The sequence below is a fragment of the Arachis hypogaea genome, chromosome 13 (genome assembly GCF_003086295.3).
Source record: "Arachis hypogaea cultivar Tifrunner chromosome 13, arahy.Tifrunner.gnm2.J5K5, whole genome shotgun sequence".
NCBI lineage: Eukaryota > Viridiplantae > Streptophyta > Magnoliopsida > Fabales > Fabaceae > Arachis > Arachis hypogaea.
The window spans coordinates 14,245,391-14,264,734 of NC_092048.1; the positions used below are offsets into that span (position 1 = coordinate 14,245,391).

The 19,344-nt window shown below is 36.0% G+C and overlaps 1 protein-coding gene, 1 long non-coding RNA gene and 1 pseudogene across 2 annotated transcripts; all 3 read right to left on the reverse strand.

Moving 5' to 3' along the window:
- Window positions 1-5,246: 5,246 nt before the first annotated feature.
- LOC140173041 (protein FAR1-RELATED SEQUENCE 5-like) lies at window positions 5,247-6,364 on the reverse strand. The gene is made up of 2 exons (XM_072210560.1): window positions 5,892-6,364; window positions 5,247-5,838 (listed from the first exon to the last, which is right to left on the reverse strand). Exons 1-2 carry the CDS (start codon window positions 6,362-6,364, stop codon window positions 5,247-5,249), a joined length of 1,065 nt encoding a protein of 354 aa, XP_072066661.1.
- A 688-nt stretch (window positions 6,365-7,052) lies between these two features.
- On the reverse strand, window positions 7,053-8,075 carry LOC112737376 (uncharacterized). The gene is made up of 2 exons (XR_003168945.3): window positions 7,654-8,075; window positions 7,053-7,496 (listed from the first exon to the last, which is right to left on the reverse strand). It is a non-coding gene; the product is annotated as an uncharacterized lncRNA (long non-coding RNA).
- A 1,212-nt stretch (window positions 8,076-9,287) lies between these two features.
- LOC112737377 (uncharacterized) lies at window positions 9,288-14,048 on the reverse strand (annotated as a pseudogene).
- Window positions 14,049-19,344: the final 5,296 nt, after the last annotated feature.

The following is a 19,344-nucleotide window of genomic DNA, read 5'->3' on the forward strand; positions in this document are numbered from 1 at the left end:
TCGGTTATGAACTTAATTTAGAAAGATATGTTTATAATTCTATATAAGAAGCAGTGTTTAATGCATTACTAGACTTGTCAGTTATTAATATTTTCGCTCATTCTAATTATGTTAATTGTGAATGATTCCAAAGGTAAAGCTCTCGAATAAACCAAATACATGCCAAAATAAAGCAAATCATCCAAAGGCAAAAACGTTACGTTGATGGCCTGAAGCTTGTAACTTTATAATTCGAGTTAGACGAATTGGACTTTCACGTTAGCGGAGTCAATGGAATTGAGTTGAATCGATTTAAATAGGAATGTTGTGTTAACCATTAATTGAAAGGAGCGTCGGTGAATTAGATAAACTCAGAAAAAATCGACTCAGACATGTTCGCTTTACACGATTCATAGTTGTAAAAATCGAACTGAATCGGCCGGTTCGACTGGAAAACCGGTGAAGCAGACCTTAGTCCGATTCGGTTACTCTTTGGACTGTTTAACAAATTCTTACTGGTCCGATCAAACTGGTCAAAACAGATGAGAACCGATCAAAATCGGTCTAACCGAAGTGGTCTGCTTGAAAAAGTTTTTAATACGTCTCCACCGGGTCTAGAAGGAAGAACTGTGGAGCAAAAACAACATCCACTTGCCACTCAGCCATTGCACTTCCGAGTACTATATTTGAGAAGTACTAATTATATAGTATACATAGATATCTAATTTAATTTTTGTTTTATTTATTTTTGAAATTAATTATATTTTAATTATAAATCATTATTAATGTAAATTTAAATTTGAGTAAAAATTTATTAATTTACTTGATCTATTTTATTGCTAGTATTGTGATTAAGGTAATTTGTGTTGATATTAATGTTAAAATCTACTCACATAGTGATATAATAGTTAGATGCTAGGTTTTGTGAATTCATTTTTTTTATTGTGTCAAATTAAAATAGTATTGTAGTATTACCGATAAATTTTATGGTTTTTTATATTAGTTATTTTTAGAAGTTGAGACTTGATTCTTCATAAAATGTTAGTGAATATATGTATGTCAAATTTTAATTTTAAGTTTTTAACAATTTTATATTTTATATTTACGTGAGACCGGTTTTATCGGTTTAACGAGTAATTTATAGGTTGAACCAATAAACCAGTAAACCAATAACTTGACCGGTTCGATCACCGGTTCAGTTCTGACAACTATGACACGAATCAACAATAAAATGAAATAAGCCAATTCGATTTATAGAGATGGTGGCTTTAGTAAATCAAATTCAACATTGTGGACTTAATATGCACGTAACCATAAATCTTGAAAAAAAATTTACATTATAACAAAATTATAATAACAACATTGGAACCTTGTCGGACAAAAAAGTAAGAAATTATAAGTAAAAAATTGTATGTTACGACTCTTTTCATAGTAAGAAAATTGATAATAAGTATGTATATTATCTTATGTGTTATTTATAATTTAATAAATATATATTAATTTGTATTATAAACAAGATATTTAAAAATTATGAGGTTTTATATTTTATTATAATTTAATAAATGGATATTAATTTTTATTATGAAAAGAGTACCAACAAATATAAATACATTTATGTTAAGTGAAAGTTAAAATTAAAGTATTAAAAATAAAATATAATTATGTTATATTAGTAACTATTAAATATAGTTATGTTATATTAATAAATATAAATAATATATAACCGTTATGTACTTAACCAAGTAAATGAGTATGTAGGAGTTATTTTGCAGTCTCAATGTTAATTTATATGTTTTGAATTTTCTTTTAATAATTTATATGCAACAGGGTTATTTGGTAACCAAAGTTTTTAAAGACGTGCAGTATCTCCCCATAGTACCCAGGTATTAGCAACTTGAAGGCTTGCCTTTTTTCAAGAAGGCTTTTCAAGACTCGTTGGATCCCACACCGAGTTTTCACATCAACATTGAATACTTTTGTGTGAGACACTGAAGCTGTATTATATAGTCGTTGGGGTGCCTGGATTTGTCGTTGAACACTCATTAGAGAATTCAAATCACAGAACGAGCAAGAATGGAAGGTGGACGATTTCAATACTACGCGGTGAGGAGGGGGCGTGTTCCTGGCATATACGGCACATGATTAGAGTGCAAGCGTCAGGTAACCGGGTTTAAGAACAACGACTACAAGGGTTTCAAAGACTTGGATGAGGCTAAGGCGTGGCTTGGGGCCGTTGCAGAACCAGCAGATTTTGGGGGGGAGCCTCAACAGCTTGCTATCGAGGCAGGGGAGCAACATCAAGAGGGAGACCTCGGGCAAGACCTTCCGAATCCGATCCAACTACCGGTCTATGGAAGCCCGCCGTCCCATGAAACTGAAGACACCCATGGGAGCTCATCAAATAGTCTGGATGTTCGCGGTGGCAGCAGCAACTCGTATGCCTTAGTAGGTCTGTCAATAATTGATTTAGAAAGCTTTTGTTAGCTTTTAGAGTATGATTGGTTTGAGGGATTAAGAAATTGAATTTGGTTTTCTGATGCAGGTGGTGTCGAAGGCTGTCCGATGAAGGAGGGACCTTTCTTGCACGTGGAGGACATGGAGTTGTTGCTAATGCGTGCATGCTCATCCCTTGGCATCGGGGCTCCCATTTTCATATGCCAGGAGAACAGGTCTAGTGAGGAGGCCGTTCGCTTTGCGTTCACCGTGGTTCTGCCTTATAACAGCAGGGGCCTGGAGCTCGTTGCACATGGACCCACTTCAGCGGATGTGCGAGTGGCTCGTCAAGAAGTATCATTTGCAATGTTGGAGAAAATGGTAGCAGCAACTGGATATAGCATATGCGACTACAACTACCACACAGTTGCCCGCATGGAGGAACGCTGGAGAGAGATTCAGGATGCCAGTTTATCTTCCGTGGCACACTGGATTCATCTTCTAAAAGAGGAAAATGCTGATCTTCAGCATCAGGTTGAGATGATAAATGAAATGCTGGAAGAGTAGTGGTTCATTTTACAATTTAGGGTCGGGTCTGAGGTATGTGTGCTTATGACAGTGGCTGTTGAAGGTTAAGGTTTTTACTCTAGTAGAATATGTTGTTACTTTAGGATAAGTTAGGGTAAGTTTTGGTTGCTAACATTACTAGGATTGGGGTGAGTATCTCTGGTGGAGTAGTAGGCATTCATGGTGAAGTTGAATGTAACATGGATATGTATATTCTAGTTATGATGAATATGATGGATGATTAAGAAAGTGAATGTTTGATTTCCATTTCTGAATCAGTATTTGACTATGTATTTAAACACTAACAATGTGGTTTTGTTGCTAATTTCATGGTGTTGGAGTCTTGATTTTTTTATTCTTCCTGTTGACGCCACTGGCAAGCACCGAGGGGGTACGTAGTTATTTGGTAGGAAAATAGGTGGAAGAAGCAAATTAGTTGTAAATAATGGTTAAATATTTGGTTGATTAGATTTTTCAATATTTTGGTTTAAAGTGAACCCAATTCCATTCAATAATGGTTATTTTGAAATTAAATTTGTGATTATTTTACCATTTTAACAAAATAGGAGGTGATTAATGTGTTTTAGCTATGAAGCCGTGGATAAAGGGTTCGGGGAAGAAGTAGCCAATGGCCTAAAAGAATATAAACCTGTAACTCGCTTTTGAAAAAGAAATATTTAAGTTAAGTTTTCGCAGCCATCAATCATGTCCAATCAATCTATCTAGTAGCATGACAGATAGTAGTGGAAAGGATTTGGTTGAGTGGCTCGGTGACCACCTCGTGACTCGTAACAAATCTTGCAATAGAAGATTACCATCAAAAGATGGGAGAAATTTTGTTGGGCCTCAATGGTTGGGCCTTTGGATGCATTTCATTCCCTTTCTGTAAGGCGGGGCCTATCCCAGTGAATGAAACGAGTTGACACCTGGGTTAATAAAGTAACTGGTCCCATTGTACTGGTAGTACGAACCCCCCCAGCAATCTTCCTGAGTTCCATTTGCCGCGTAAAGTTGAATTCTTGAGGGATGAAAATGGGTGATCAAAAGGATGGCATTGGTGAAGCTCCAAGATCAATTGAAGTTCCTCCAAACTTTGCATCGATGGAGGCATCCGTGTTAGACGAGATTGTGAGGTATGTCTATGTTTTCCATGTCTGTATATGCATATCCATGTAAGAGGTTCATGTTTGAAGGTACTGAATCATTTGTTATTTGCATCAACACGGAGAAGAAGAATGCACATGAAGAGGATGGATCTGCTCCGGAGGACAGGATCATGGCTGTGTTCAACAAGATACATGAGGTCAGTATGGTGATATTGTTAATGGTACTAGTGTGGCAAGTTTCCAGAGTCAGGTTATCATTGTCGACATTACACGTTTTTCTGTTGTAGCTGTTGATGGACAACGATCGAGATGTGCGGAAAGTCATGGAGTCTCAAGGAAAGCAGATAAAAGGATTGTTGGAGCTTGCGGCAGAGAACTGCAAAGTCATCGCCTTGTTGTGGGAAGACTACGCGGTGAGGTGCAAAGGAGAAGCTATGGTTGCTGATGTTGACATGAAGAAGCAACGTTCAGTGGGTTGTTCAAGTACACGAAGGGGTAATGTCACTTATGCGAGTTCCACCAAACAGAGGACGAGAAAAAAGGGGATCAGCCAACTAGAGATGTGGAAGCTGTTATTGGGAATGCTGAATCCATTTTAAGAAACATCCCGGGATTACCATACTCCTCCATTGTTTACACTACCGTCGTCGACACCCTCCGCTTACTAACAAAGTTTAGACCTCCAACCGCATCTATCTCCTTTTTCACGTTGGTGAAAATGGTCCGCGTATATACCATGGCAGCACATTTTTCGATTGGATCAAGGCACGTCGTCATAACAGGGACGTTATAGATGGAGTTGAACTGTGCAACCATCTCATTATTTTGATATTCACGAAGGACTAGCTCAAGGTTTTGCACAAGCTCCAGTATAGTGTGCTTCGAGCTAAGGAATTTCTTCACATGGGAATTTATACCCTCGCATCGCGATGTGGTACGAAACCCAGCACAGAACTTGTTGCCAAGGTATGCATTCGTCCACATCTTTCTCTTTTCGTACATCTGCATTGCCCACAACTTATCATGTAACTCGTATTCATCCGCTGCTTCATCCCATTCCGCTTCAAAGTCATCTATCGACATATCCGCATACAACCACCTTGAAAACAAGTCCCTGAACATCTGCTCATTCCCATTAGATGTAACATTCTTTTGTAGATGCTAAGCACACAGGCGATGGGTTGCACTAGGAAAAACTTCCGTAACTGCGGCAATAATGGCATCATCGCCGTCTATGACTACAACAGATGGAAATTTATTACACATCACCTCAAGGAGATTTTCTAGCATCCACTTGTACGAAGCAATCGTCTCGTCCAACACTAACCCGAACCCAAAGATAGTCGTCTGTTTGTGGTTGTTTGCACCTGAGAATATTACAAGCGGTCTCCTGTACTTGTTCTTTTTGTACGTCAAATCGAACGCGAGGACATCACCAAAGTGTTGGTAATCAACTCTGCTCATTCCATCGGCCCAAAACAAGTTGGCCAACATACCCTCCTTAGTCAGGTTATACCTCACCATTGCCATGGGGTCCACAGAAGCCTTTCCCTCCAAATAGACAATGGCAGAATTTGCATCCCCATCTGCAATCCGTGCGCGCTTAGTCCGGTCAAGGTAGTTATAAGCATCCTTCTTTGTGAAACCCAATAGTGAATACCCCCCCCCCCCGGAATCCCTGTCATGTACCCAAGTATCTTTGACGTAGGTAGCCCATAACTTTGCATACCATCTAGCTGATCCTTTGCCGCACCTGAAACCCGACGGAACTTTGGAATCAAGTGTACCATACACCTAGCTACTAACTCATGGTTGTGCTCGAGGATGACTTTCCAGACCTTCCAGTTCGAACTTTCTTTGTCAAGATATATCGACAACTTAGCCTGGCAGTTCGTTCGTGTCTCAGGCTTATGAAATCTTTTTCTGTCTAATCTATTATAGTGCTTTTCATCCCTTAACCCAGCTCTGTTGCAAAAGAATCTCCTCCTAATTACATTTCTGTCATCATCCTTCCCATAGTCTCCCTTGCGTACACCAAACCCATGGCACTTCCCAAACCTCATATAGAATTCATAAGCACGCTCCTCAGTTCTGAAAACCTTGTTCTCTATTTTAGCTGCAGTAAGACCAAATACATCTCCATAATTCGACAGGTCATCCTGCCCACTTGGATCCAATTGCTCAACATCAAATTCATCAGCATCTGAACTGACTACTTCGCCAAAACATTCGCTCTCATCCTCTATGCAGAATTTCTTGCTATGACCAGTGTATTCCATCTGAAAATAAAATTTTTTTAAAGGAATTACTCGCCATCTAATTTCCGCACGCTCCCTAATATATTCCAAGTCCGATCCGTATGAAAAGAATGTTGCAATACATCATAGAGGTGACATTCAATAATTTTATTGACTTGAAGGTCATTAAAAAAACAAATAAAAATTAAAACTCCTTGAGTCTTTGGCAACCAAATGATTGAAAAGATAAGTGAACATAGACCAAATATGCAGGGGGTTGAGCACTGACATTTTGAAAATTAGCCACACTCAACATCTAAAACAGATAGCACAATTGCACAAAAATAGATACTAACAGTTTATAATTTGTAGAAGCGTTGACATTAGCTTATGCTATCGCTGTTAAACATGATTGTTAATAAAATTCAATACATGGAATTGATCTAAGTTGTTTATGCTACTGCTTATTAACAGTCTATATATTTTGCATAACTAATGACGTTTGCTTATGTTTTTTTGTGGGAATTAACTTAATATTCTATAGTTTGTGGAAGCTTTCTTCTCCTTTTAGTTTCTTTTTTCAATGGAAACAAGATTTAACAACAAAAATTCAACAATAAAAATTCCATCATTCATTTAAATCGGTTCAAAACAAGACACAACTTAGCGAAATTTAAGTAAAAAATTTAATAAATAAATTCAGTTCAATACAATAGAGAAGACTCAATCATTCAGATAAAAGCTCATGCTTCAGTATCATTTTAACATAGTGTTAACATTGAACGAATAAAAGCTCACACCTCACCATAATTTTAACAAAGTTTAGTAACATTTTCAGCAGACACCATATTCATCAAAATTTTAACATAAGTTAACAAAGAATTATCAAAGTATAAGCATAATTTTTTTTCAATACAGCATTAAAAAAACAACCAAACAGAGTACAGCCCAGCAGTAGCAGCAGCGTTAATCATTCAACAACAGCATTAACAGTACTAAAATCCTAAACCCATCGTTCTCACTTCTGAACAGACCACCAAAAAAGGAAGAACAAGCAATAGCAATGTGCACCGATCTTCGATCTGAGCAGCTGAGCGCGACAGCGAGTAGACAACGCCGAGCAGGACGCCCACCAGACGAGGACCACTGTTATTCCTTCTTCTCCACTACACCACTACCTCAGAAATTAAAAAGAGCAGCAGAAGAGATTTAACAACACAAAATCAACAATTTGATTTCAATTCCCCTTTCATAAATCCACTAAACAGAGCATAAAAGCAGGACCCGACGAAGTGAAATAACCCTGTAAGCCTGTAAGCAGTGCTACTAACCTCCGACGAAGATCAGAGCGACGAACAGACGATGGCGACGGAGAGACGACGGCAACAAACACACGGCAAGTAGCTCCAACCCTCAACCAGACGACGTCCCGAGCTACAAGAGAGTGGCTGGATTCGACACAGGGAGAAGGAGGAGGCCGCGGAATCGTCGAGTACAATGGACGGTGGGGAGGCGCCGAGAGCGACGGACGGCGCGGCAGGACCTAGAACCCTAATTTTTCTACTTCCAAGCCTTGCTTTTCAATTATGAATTTCACTTAGGGGGTCTTGCCGTGTTGGGCAAAAGGGGGTGGGTGAGGCCTGAGGGTGAGCGTCTATGCTTTGGTTTCTTTTTTTTAGAAAAAAAAAGAGCTCAAGACGATAGCGTTTAAATGAACCGGTCGGTTCCTGGTCCGGTCCAACCGCCTGATTACTGGCCAGTTCAGAGGTTTATTAACCGTTATAGATTGAGCGGTTTTATACACTGCATCAGACCGTTTTGGTTGCCGGTTCCCAATTGAAGTGGTCCGGTCCGATTTTCATACCACTGGGTAAAATCCTTATACATAAAAACGCCAATTGATTTTGTTTTTCCAATTCACTATTTTCTTTATATTTTTTTTCTTCTCCTGTAAGATTTTATTATGAGTCCTGTATATCACAAAGCCCAAGAAAACTTAGCCCATCAACAGTTTAGGAAACATTCCACATCTGCAAAAAAGGCCCGAGCCCCATGTTAAACTAATACTAATTATCCTTACTTATCCTACTTACACAAGCTGATAATGTTTTCTTATCACGTGCAGGGAGTTGCACTTCCTGAATTGAGAGGACGCCTTTCCTGCAGCAGGTCACATCTGCTACTTCAATCATACACTCGTCGCCTGTTGGAGCTGTCCACACCATTTCTACACGTGTAGAAGCCGCATCAGTTTCTACACCAGAGACTCTGCCTAATCTAAATTGTTTAATGTTTTATGGTATGTTGTGCACCATGCCTTGTGAAGTATACCATAGCCTTGAATTTTTTTTCGCCGTAAACTACTATAAATTTTTAGCTAGATTTAAAAGGAATAACTTAAAAAAATATATATTTAAGTGATCAATACATTTTTTTTTCTACATTTGTAGTAACTTTTCATTTTTAATGCTAAAACTTAAAAGTCTTAGCCCTAGCATTACCCAAACTTAAATTATATGCAACTAAAGTAAACTAATAAGAAATTTATTTCACTTAAAATCAACACAAGACCAAACACACTATAAAATGATCACATACTACATACATAGCGATTTTCTCTTATTCATGAATTCAATTTTGATATTTTTTGGAATAAATTTGACACCGTTAGTATTTATTTCCCCCCACCCCCTCCCAAAAATATGCATAATATGCAATCGATTTAAATTTATTTTCTTGGAATCATTGTCCTCAATGCAAATCCATATTAATTGAAACAGTTTTTAACTGTATCTTTCTTTGTCTTATCGATATTTCTTTTTATCATCTTCACATGCTCACTAGTAGCTATTGCTGGTTCCCAATTTGGTTACTGCTCCAAGCCTTCACACTCTCTAATTATACATATGGCATATTAATAGAGTCATAACAATATATAAACGAAATAAGAGAGAAAAAAAAAAAAGGACAAGTAACACTTGAAATTCCATTGGAAGTTAAAAAATAGAAAATCACTTTCTCCTATACCAATCCCCCCACAATAAGAAAAAAAATCCCCACCAAAAAAGAAAGGAAAAGAAAAGAAAATATAAAAAGAGAAAAACATTGAAATCATATATGAACACATTGCATTAATTAGCTTTCCGCCGTGGCCTTTTGTGCCAAAGGAATTTCACCACCACCAACCACCACATTGTCCCCGCCGCCGCCACATCGACCTATAACAATACTATCCAGATCAAGCAACTTCCTTTTGGGCTTGGCTTCTTGAAGCATCAACACTACATCCCTCATTGAAGGCCTATCAGCTGGGTTCCTGCTTGTGCAAAGCAATGAAATTCTAAGCATTTGTATCATCTCTTCCCTCACTGAGGAACACCCTGAACCTGCATTCTTATCTAATATATCATCTATCCCATCTTTGCTCTTTATCTTTGACTTCACCCAATCAACAATGCTATTCCCATCTCCAAATTCTGCATCCACTGAACGTTTTCCACTTAAGATCTCCATTAACACCACCCCATAGCTGTAAATGTCACTCTTTTCATCCACTTGAAGAGTATAGGCGTATTCTGAGGTAAAAAGAGACAAAAACAAAAAAAGGGTATTAGACTATTAGCCTTCTAATCAAGTACAACTTTGTTATGAATTTAATTTATTTTATGATAACAGGACAACACATGAGAGCATTAAAAAAATATTTAAGTCCAAATCCAGAGGCTGTTAATTACTTTAATGGGATTGCCTAATCACAAAGACCAAAGTCAACATCCTCATGATTCAAAGAGTTAATGAGAATTGACAATATTCTTAGGTGGTCCCCTTTAATATTTGAAGATCTTTGATAAAAAGCAACGTGTGAAAGTGAAACACCAAATAAAAAAAAAAAAAAAAGAGCTGCCTATCCATGCGCAGTAGTGCTCAGAACCCATGCACCGAAATTGGTCATGAAAAGTCCCAAGCGCCTCTCTTCTTAGATAACACTGCCAACCACATTGCACCACCTTGCCATGCCAATTTTGACCACACCCTCCAAAGTTGCCTTCACCATTCACATTGCACACCAAGCATTCTATTTGTACATTCACTTTGAACACTTGTGGTCACACCATTGTAAGTGAGAGAGAGAGAAATAAATAAATTTTATAGAAATTGAGAAAAAAGAGGGAAGAAATAAAAAAGGCAGTTATTATATAAAATAAAGTAATGATATACTATAATATGACTTACTAGTTCATATTAGAGTCAACATGCATGTATGATAGATAGCTCTTATAATTATTTTAACAAGCTAATTTCCAATTTTTTTTAATTACTTGATACTCTTCCAAAGTGTTCAATATAGAAGAGTTCCACACTTCCACCAATAAGAGCATTTTCTTGCACACTCCATCACCATTTAGTATCCATGCATACTATTTCTTCGTGGACCATGAGCTCCTCATACAACAGGTAAGTCACAATATTGAAAATGACAAACTATACTTCAACTAAATTAGTTCGAGCTAGCAAAGTGAATTTATTATTCAGCAAACTATACTCGCTAGTCGCTATATACGTTTCTTTTATTCACTTAATTTAGGAAGATTAAGCAGTTTTATCAATGAATAAATGAAGTCTAAACATAAAAAACGAACAAATTAGCATGCACTTCAGTGATGTAACGATTATAATGAAGACCAATTAGGGAACTCACCGGGGGCAATGTAGCCGTATGATCCAGCGATGACAGACATGGATTCATCGGTCTGGATCAATTTAGCCACCCCAAAATCCGCCACCCTGGCCTCCAAGTCAGCATCTAGCAATATATTACTAGGTTTTAGATCACGATGCACGATAACAGGATCACAATCATGGTGAAGGTAGCAAATCCCCTGCGCCACACCAAGGGCAATCTTGTACCTAGTGAACCAATCAGCAACGAGATTATCACCCTTGTTCTTGCCATGCAACAAGTCATCTAAGTTCCCATTGGGCATGTACTCGTAAAGCAGCATGGTGCACTCTCTGTTGCTGCAGCACCCTAACAGCCTCACTATATTCCTGTGCCTCACGTTCCCCAACACCTCCACCTCAGCAAGCACCCCTCTCCTCCGTCGGATATTCTCCTTTTGCTTTCCCCACAGCTTCTTAACCGCTATGATGTCGCCACCTGGCATTTCCGCTCTGTAAACCGTTCCAGTGGACCCCATCCCTAAGATCTTATCAGACATCGACAAACACTCTAACACATCCTCCGCCGTGAAATTCAGTCGTTGAAACGCCGTTAACTTCCACGGTCCCATCTCCTGCCCGTCGTTACCGAAACGGCGGCCGTAATTCGCGTGGAAGCACCGTGTCCCCGCTACGAGGACGAAAACTCCGATCCCGAACGCCGCCGCAACGATCCACACGATCGCGCCGGCAGTTTTCCTCGGCTGCTGTCGTCGACCGTCGACCTGGTTGTCCTCCGAGCCTAGCGTCTCAGCCGCGCATGGCTTCGCGACCATGCCGCCGCATAGGCCGGGGTTGCCGGAGAATTCCGACTGGTGGAGGTTCGGGAAGATCCCCGACGAAGGTATAGGTCCGGTGAGGGAGTTGAAACTGACGTCGAAGTTCTCTAGCGTGGTGCAGTTGTTGAAGTTCGAAGGAATAGTTCCGGTGAGCGAGTTGTGCGAGAGATCCACGTAGGTGATCGAAGGCAGCGCTGAGATTTCCCATGGAATGATTCCGGTGAGCGAGTTTCTACTCAGATTCAGCTGAATCAGCTTCTCACAGTTTCCAATATCCCACGGAATGCTTCCGTTAAGTGAATTCCCCTGCAACTCGATCCTCTATATGTTCTTGCACCCTACGAAGTCGGGAATCTCACCGGTGATCTTGGAACCCGCAGCGGAGAAGATCTGGAGGCTGGTGGAGTTCCATATGTTGCTCGGCAACGCGCTCTCAAACGCGTTGCCGGAGATGTTCAAGAACTGAAGCCTTACGGCATTGCCGAAATCCTCGGGAATTCTCCCGGTGAATTCGTTGTCGCTGATGTCAAGGAACGTCAGGTTAGGGAGTTGACCAAGACCTAATGGAATTTGACCGTTGAAGCGGTTATTCTGAATGCGAACCCTGGAGAGGGAGATACAGTTAACAAGTGAACTCGGAAGCGAGTCGTTAAAACGGTTATAGAAGAGGATGAGCCTGTTGAGGTTGTTGCCGTTGCAGAGGTTTGGAGGAATGGGACCTTCTAGAAAGTTGGTTGAAACATCCACTTTCTTTAACAAACCGTTGGAGCCGAGCTTCTGAGGAAGAATTCCGGTGAGTGAGTTGTTGAAGAGAAGGAGGAAGTTCAAGTTTGGAAGGTCACCAACTGTTTGTGGAATTGACCCTGTTAGATTGTTCAGTTCCAAGCCCAAGAAGTTGAGTTCCTTCAGCATTGAGATTTCTTCCGGAATTGAACCCGTGAGTTTGTTATCTGACAAATCAAGAGCTTTCAGTAACTTCAAGTTCCCTATGCTTCTTGGGATTTCACCCGTTAACTTATTCTTGAACAGCAACAGTGTCTCCAGCATTGTTAAGTTCCCAACAAGTTCTGGAATCAGAGGACCTGTGATGTTAGTACTTGAGATGTCCAAGTAGCTGAGATTTGTTAACATTGCTAACTCTGTTGGTAATGTTGATTCCAATGGATTGTAACCAACTTCCATGTGTTGTAGCTGTCTGAGGTGGCCTAGTTGCGGTGGAATTGGACCTACCAATGAGTTCCCGGCGAGGTATAAGAAGTTGAGTCTGGCCAAGGAGCCATAACTTGGTGGGATTGTGCCATTGAAGTAGCTTCCTCCAAGGTTGAGGTGTTCAAGGAAGCGAAGCACGGAGAGTTCTTGTGGGAGAGGTCCAATGAAGTTGTTGCTGTAAGCATTTAAGACTCTCAAGAACTTGAGCTTAGATATCCCGGTGGGAACGTTGAGTTGAAGGAGTTGTGGCTGATATCCAAAGTCCTGAGTTCGCTGAGGTCAAAGATTGCAGCTTGGAAGGTTCCACTGAAGACATTCCGACTTAGGTTCAAGTGGTTGAGGGTAGTTAGGTACCTGATTTGGGGTGAGATTGTGCCTGAGAAGTTGTGGTTTGAGAGGTCCAAGGTGGTGATTTGTGATGTTTTTGAGTGGCAAATGATGCCTGTCCATGAACACCATATAGGGTGGTCTTGGTTTTCGGTGTTGGAGGAGAAGGATGAAGAAGGGTCCCAATCATGGAGGATGTTGTTAGGGTCTATGAGGGATGATTTTATTGAGAGTAGAGAGATGAGTTGGAGGGGTATGGTGGTAGCAGAGAAGACAAGTAGGGTGTGGCAGTAGAAGAAGAAGAAGAAGAAGAGGGAGAAGGAAAAGAAGAAAGGTGTCTTCATGGTTTTGGGGTGGAAAAGGTTGTGGATGAGAATATGGTTATGGTGGTGTTTATGGAGGTAGTAGATTTAAGGGAATGAAGGTTTTGATGAGGAAGACAATCACTTTTTTGGAGTGCAGGGTGCAGAGGGAGTTTCATCATGATAATTTGCTTCAGTGGGTTTTGTTGGTGGACATACATAAAAGAATAGTAGAGAGAGAGTGGCAAAGTTTTCTCTACTTGTTCTACTACTTCATTATTATCATCTTAGCTTCTACAAACAACACTATTAGTTCCTCCTTTATTATTATATGAAGATCCTAAAATCATGTCATCAATTTCTCTCACCTCAGTGTATTCTACCTTTGTCTGATATCAATCCAATCCCCATATACTTTATTTATTTATTTTAAATTTTGTTGGTGAATTCTTTTTCCACCTTTTCTTTTTTGCTCCCACTTTTCATCATTCCCTTGCTCCCCCTTTATCTTTGGATGATAATCAAATTGATAAAATTATGTCATGTGTAACAGTGCCAATGTCTCTTGCAGGATCCAAGAAAGCCATATCAATTTTCCCACCATATTCCACCCAAACCATATTTTAAATAAATACATATAAAAACCCATTTTTCTTTATACATAGACATTACAAATATGGAGGCTTTATTTTGTTTTTTCTTTTAATATTTTATTTTATTTTTTCCCTTCCTTTTCCTTTGTTGTGGTGTTTTATGGTCCTATTTGGCTCTATCTTTCATTATCATTTGCTTGTCTTCAAGGTCCAGCATGGAGATTCAGGTGAGAGAGCCTTGTCCTAATTAAACAACAGCATCAGCATGGACCACTATAGAGAATTAGAGATATTCTAAATAGCTTATACAAATATGTCAGCAATTCAGCATAATCCCAATCAAGGGATGCACTGTCCATATATGCATATATATGCATTTCATTTATTTATTCCTTCATTTTCATTCAATCATTCCTATAATTTAATAACCAAGATTTTGGGATCAGATTTGGTTGATCATTACATTAGGCCTTTATTTTGGACGTATTAGACACAAGAAGGAGCAAACCTCAATAGCTTTTTTTTCTTTTTCAATTTAAGACCAATCTAGTAATGATGATATTTTTCATTTCTCTGTCGTTGTCTTTGTAATTAGTTGTAACAAACTTTCGAAAAAAAAAAAATGTACAAGCTAAGCATAATTCCCTTAAGTACATCAAATACATGCCAAACAAATTACCAATTTCATCTACCTTATCTATATAATCATATTTTATCCTGCAAGCTAAGAATGCAATCTACTTATGACGCAAGCTTGGAGATTAGATGATAAATTAACTGTTTACCGGAAAGATATATGATAAAATTACCTAATAATGATATTAGCTTCATATTTAAAGAAAGAGATCCCGCTAGGGAGATAATGTACTATTTATACAATGTGTACAATGGACTATTGAGTTACAAAATGAACATTTTTCATATTATCTAAAATAATCATCCGAGTACTAACGATAATAAACATCATGATACTACTCATCTCAAAAATTTCAGTTGATGAAAAAATGTTACACTAATGATTATATCTTTAATACTCCCTAAACCTTTATTGTACATATTATATAAATATTTCATTGGCTCCTCATACTTTCCCTTTTAAAGAAAGCTTGCTACAAGAGCGTACGAAAATATTTTATTATTATAATATTTGATTTTTTTTGGTCACTAGATATTTACAAATCTCTCCACAAAAAAATTGAAATTATTATATAGAGAATAGTCTTATATATAAAAGATTACCTTAAATCCAAAATAGTCTTATAAGTTGTTTATAATCAAGAAGGACAATTTTTGGGTGAAAAGAAAGATTAATTATAAACCGTAGAAAAAAACAGATTTGCAAGGCTTTTTTGTAGGGTCAAATGTAGCTAGAGGCCAGGGCTTAAATAATTTCAAAGTAGTGGCAGATTATTGAAAGTACATATGTTTAATTATATTGGCATGACTTATATTTAAATGCATACTATTTTTATTGTCTTATATATTTTTTAGTATAAATAATTTGCTAAGAGACAACATTGCTATAAAAGAAAAATAAATCACTGGGAAAATTAATAAAAGAAAGATGAAAGCATATATATGTTCTCTTATTTAAAATGAATGAATCTTCTTTTTTTTTCTTTCAATTATTTGATATAGTATAATTTTTTATTTTATATTTTTTAAATAAGTTAAAGAAAAATATGTAAAAAAATATTAAATAATAAAAAATTATACTTTATTAAATAATTAAAAAAAATTAAAATGATCCCCTTTCGTTATACAATGATGGGTTCACACTTGTTGCTTAACTAATAATACTATATTAATTAATTAAATACCGAATATGCTTAAATTTTATCGCTTTTTCAGCACAGTTTGACTTCACTAATTAAAGCAATACTATGATGGGAAATTAATTACTACCAAAGTAATAGATGCTAAGATAAGAATAAAGCTTCAAAGTTCAAACACAATCATCCTCACTCCAACCACTGCATGCTGCCATCCAACATCTTTTTCTCCTCTAAAATGCGTCTCATTTATTTATAATTTTACTTCTTCATATTTATTGTCTTATATACTTATATATTTTTCAAGAATCACTATAAAAAAAAAAAAAACTTAATATAGTTGAGAATCATTATTAGTACAGAAAAAATTAGTTATTTTATAGGAATATTTTTAATTACCAATAATTATATAAAAAACATTTAAATGTATTTTAATGACCATTAATTATCATAAAAGTTCATAATATTATTAACGGTCAGTATTGACATGTATTTTTAACGGCCACTTAATTGTCAAAAAAATCTTTGTTGACATTTGGTTATTATATTGATTATGAAAAATAAGTGTCAATAATAGTTTTTTTTTTCTTTTTTGACAATTTCACCATCAAAATATTTTTAAACCATTTTCTAATAATATTAACATTCTTTTGACAACTAATAACTGTAAAAGGATATAACTATTTTTTAATGGCAGTCAAAATTGCTCATTTTTTTTCTTATAGTGGATGACGGGAAATTAGAATATTGTATTCACTTTCTTTTTTCTTTATAATGCACGTTACAAATTGATCGTTGTATGTGTGTGTTCTTCTTTTACCTTCAATTTAGTTTGTAATAGTGGTTATTTCTTACTTTTTTATACATTTTTAGTATAGCGATGAATAAGTAAACTTTATTTATTTGCAATTTAGTGGTCCAGATCTTATAATTGTCACTTTTGCAACACTACAATTATTTATCACAAAGAGGGAAGAAGACCTTAAACATAAGGTGAAAATTCAACTACAGTCGATTTTACGTAAAGTTAACAATTGAGAATCGTTAGATGAAAATTTAGCCAAATCAGTTAAATTATCTAACGGCTCTCAACTATCAACTTCACGTGAAGTCGACTGCACCTGAGTTTCCACCAAATCTAACATATATAATATACATATATGTATAAAGAAGGGTAATTTGAGGCCATAATAAGCATGAAGATAACAACTGGGGATGCGCATGAATATTTGTGGCAAAAGGGACAAGGAAATGCTGATTACAATGGCATGAAACAATGTAAAGCCAGAAAAGGTTAATATTGCCGCAATAGTGGAGAGATTAATCATATTGCTATCAGCATGGGATTGCAACAACATTAATACTTTTGTTCAGCAAAAGAAATATAAGTACAAAACCAAACATGTTTCAGAGACCACATACCATTCCTACCTTATTCCGATCTAAATCAAATTATGATTCGTATTGGGAACAACTCTACTGTAAGCTAATTTGAACAATTTTTTAAAAATTAGGATTTAAAAAAAAAATAGGATTAGAATATTAAAAATGCGTCGTATCATCTTTTATTTATATATTACAAAACTAAATAGTATAAAATAAAATCGGACTTATTTTTATGTTAACAGAAATAAAAAATGAGAAGACAATTCCACAATATTTGCATACACACATCAATGGCTAGCTAGTTATTATATATGCATGTAGGATCTATTTTTGTGCTGCCAATCTGTTACTAACATTTGATTCATAAAACAACAGCAAGCATTTTTGGAATAAAACCAATGACATCTTAATAATATAGACTTTGTGTATGTATTTTTTATTCAAAAATATTTAAAAGACAATAAAAAATAATTTAAAGTTATCTTATTTTATATTTATTAATTATTTTAAAAATAAATATATAATATTAAATATAATAAATATATAATTTTAAATATTATATATAAAATTAAATAAAATAATTGTTATCTTCTTAGTCTTTCGGTCTTGATTTGTATGGATTTATAATAAATGAACATTTGTATTCATGAAAGATAAAAATGACTAAATTAAAACTAAATTTGTACTCATGCAAGATGTCTTCCGTGTGATAAAAGTACCTTGTTTTTTGAGGGTTAAAGTGTCACGTAGGATATTTTTGTCATACAAAAAACATCTTGCGTTAATACAAGTTTAATTTCGATCTAATATAAATATATATATCAATATTTTTATTTTTTATGAATACAAATGGTGATTAGATTTAATTAGCACAGGATTCAGCTGAAGAAATCTATATGGAAGTGCTTTCGTCATTTACTATGCTATTAGCTTGAGCAGAAAGCATGTGTCTTTGAATTTTGTGTCTTTTTCTAAATGAATAATAATAAATTAATAATAATCAATTATGATACCAATAATGCGATAAAAGAATAAGAGTAAAATAAAAATTGTAGAGTGCAGAGGCAAATTGGAAGAAAAAACCAGAAAGCAGGTTGATGTCATGCAGGGAAGGAATAGTACGTACGTACGTCTATTTTATTTGTATGGTCAGTGTCTTGAAAGCATTAAAGGAATCTTAGTTATTAGATTTTCCTATCTTCCTAAATTTGTTTGACAGGAATCTTAAATCTTAAAGCAGTAACCTTAGATGTCGTTGTAACTAAAGATAAGTTTGTATTTTATCCTATTTTTATTTTTTAATTCATTTTGAATTTTTTTTTAAGGATATCACCATTTTAAAATTTAAATAGAGTATTTATGGATAGGATTGATTCTGAGCTCGAAAAAAATAAAATTAAATTTTAATATATTTGAGTTAATGTGAATCTAAAATTTTTCCTTTTTTGCGAGTAGACCCAAATCAATTTAAATAATTGAGTATCCAAATAAAATAAAATTTAGAAAATTATAAAAAATTAAAGAAATAATATGTAATAGTAACAAAAATAAAAATAATACGTCATAAAAATTATATTTAAATAAATCATAATTGACGTTAAAATAAAAGTTGTATATGTTATTATATTTTAAAATTTTAAAATTAATATAAACCTAATCCAATAATCGAATTAGTTTAAGTGCCGCAATTTCAACACTAATACAAAACTAATATAATTGGACAGGAACAAATACAACACTAATATAATCGAATTACAGGTGCGCTACATATATAAGCCTTTTTAGCTTATAAATTCTATAAATTGGGTCAAGTTGAACAAAAGTTATGTGCACCACACTTCCCATACTCGAGCGTAAATACACACGCGTTACTCAACCGTTTCTTTTTTCCAAAGCGCGCTCATTATGAACGACTCTTATTCTTCTTCTTCAATG

Coding starts and splice junctions, on each gene's coding strand:
- LOC140173041 (XM_072210560.1), bottom strand. CDS start 6,364: ATGGAATACACTGGTCATAGCAAGAAATTCTGCATAGAGGATGAGAGC. Junction 5,839..5,891: donor ATCCTCGAGCACAACCATGA/GTTAGTAGCTAG, acceptor GTCGGGTTTCAG/GTGCGGCAAAGGATCAGCTA.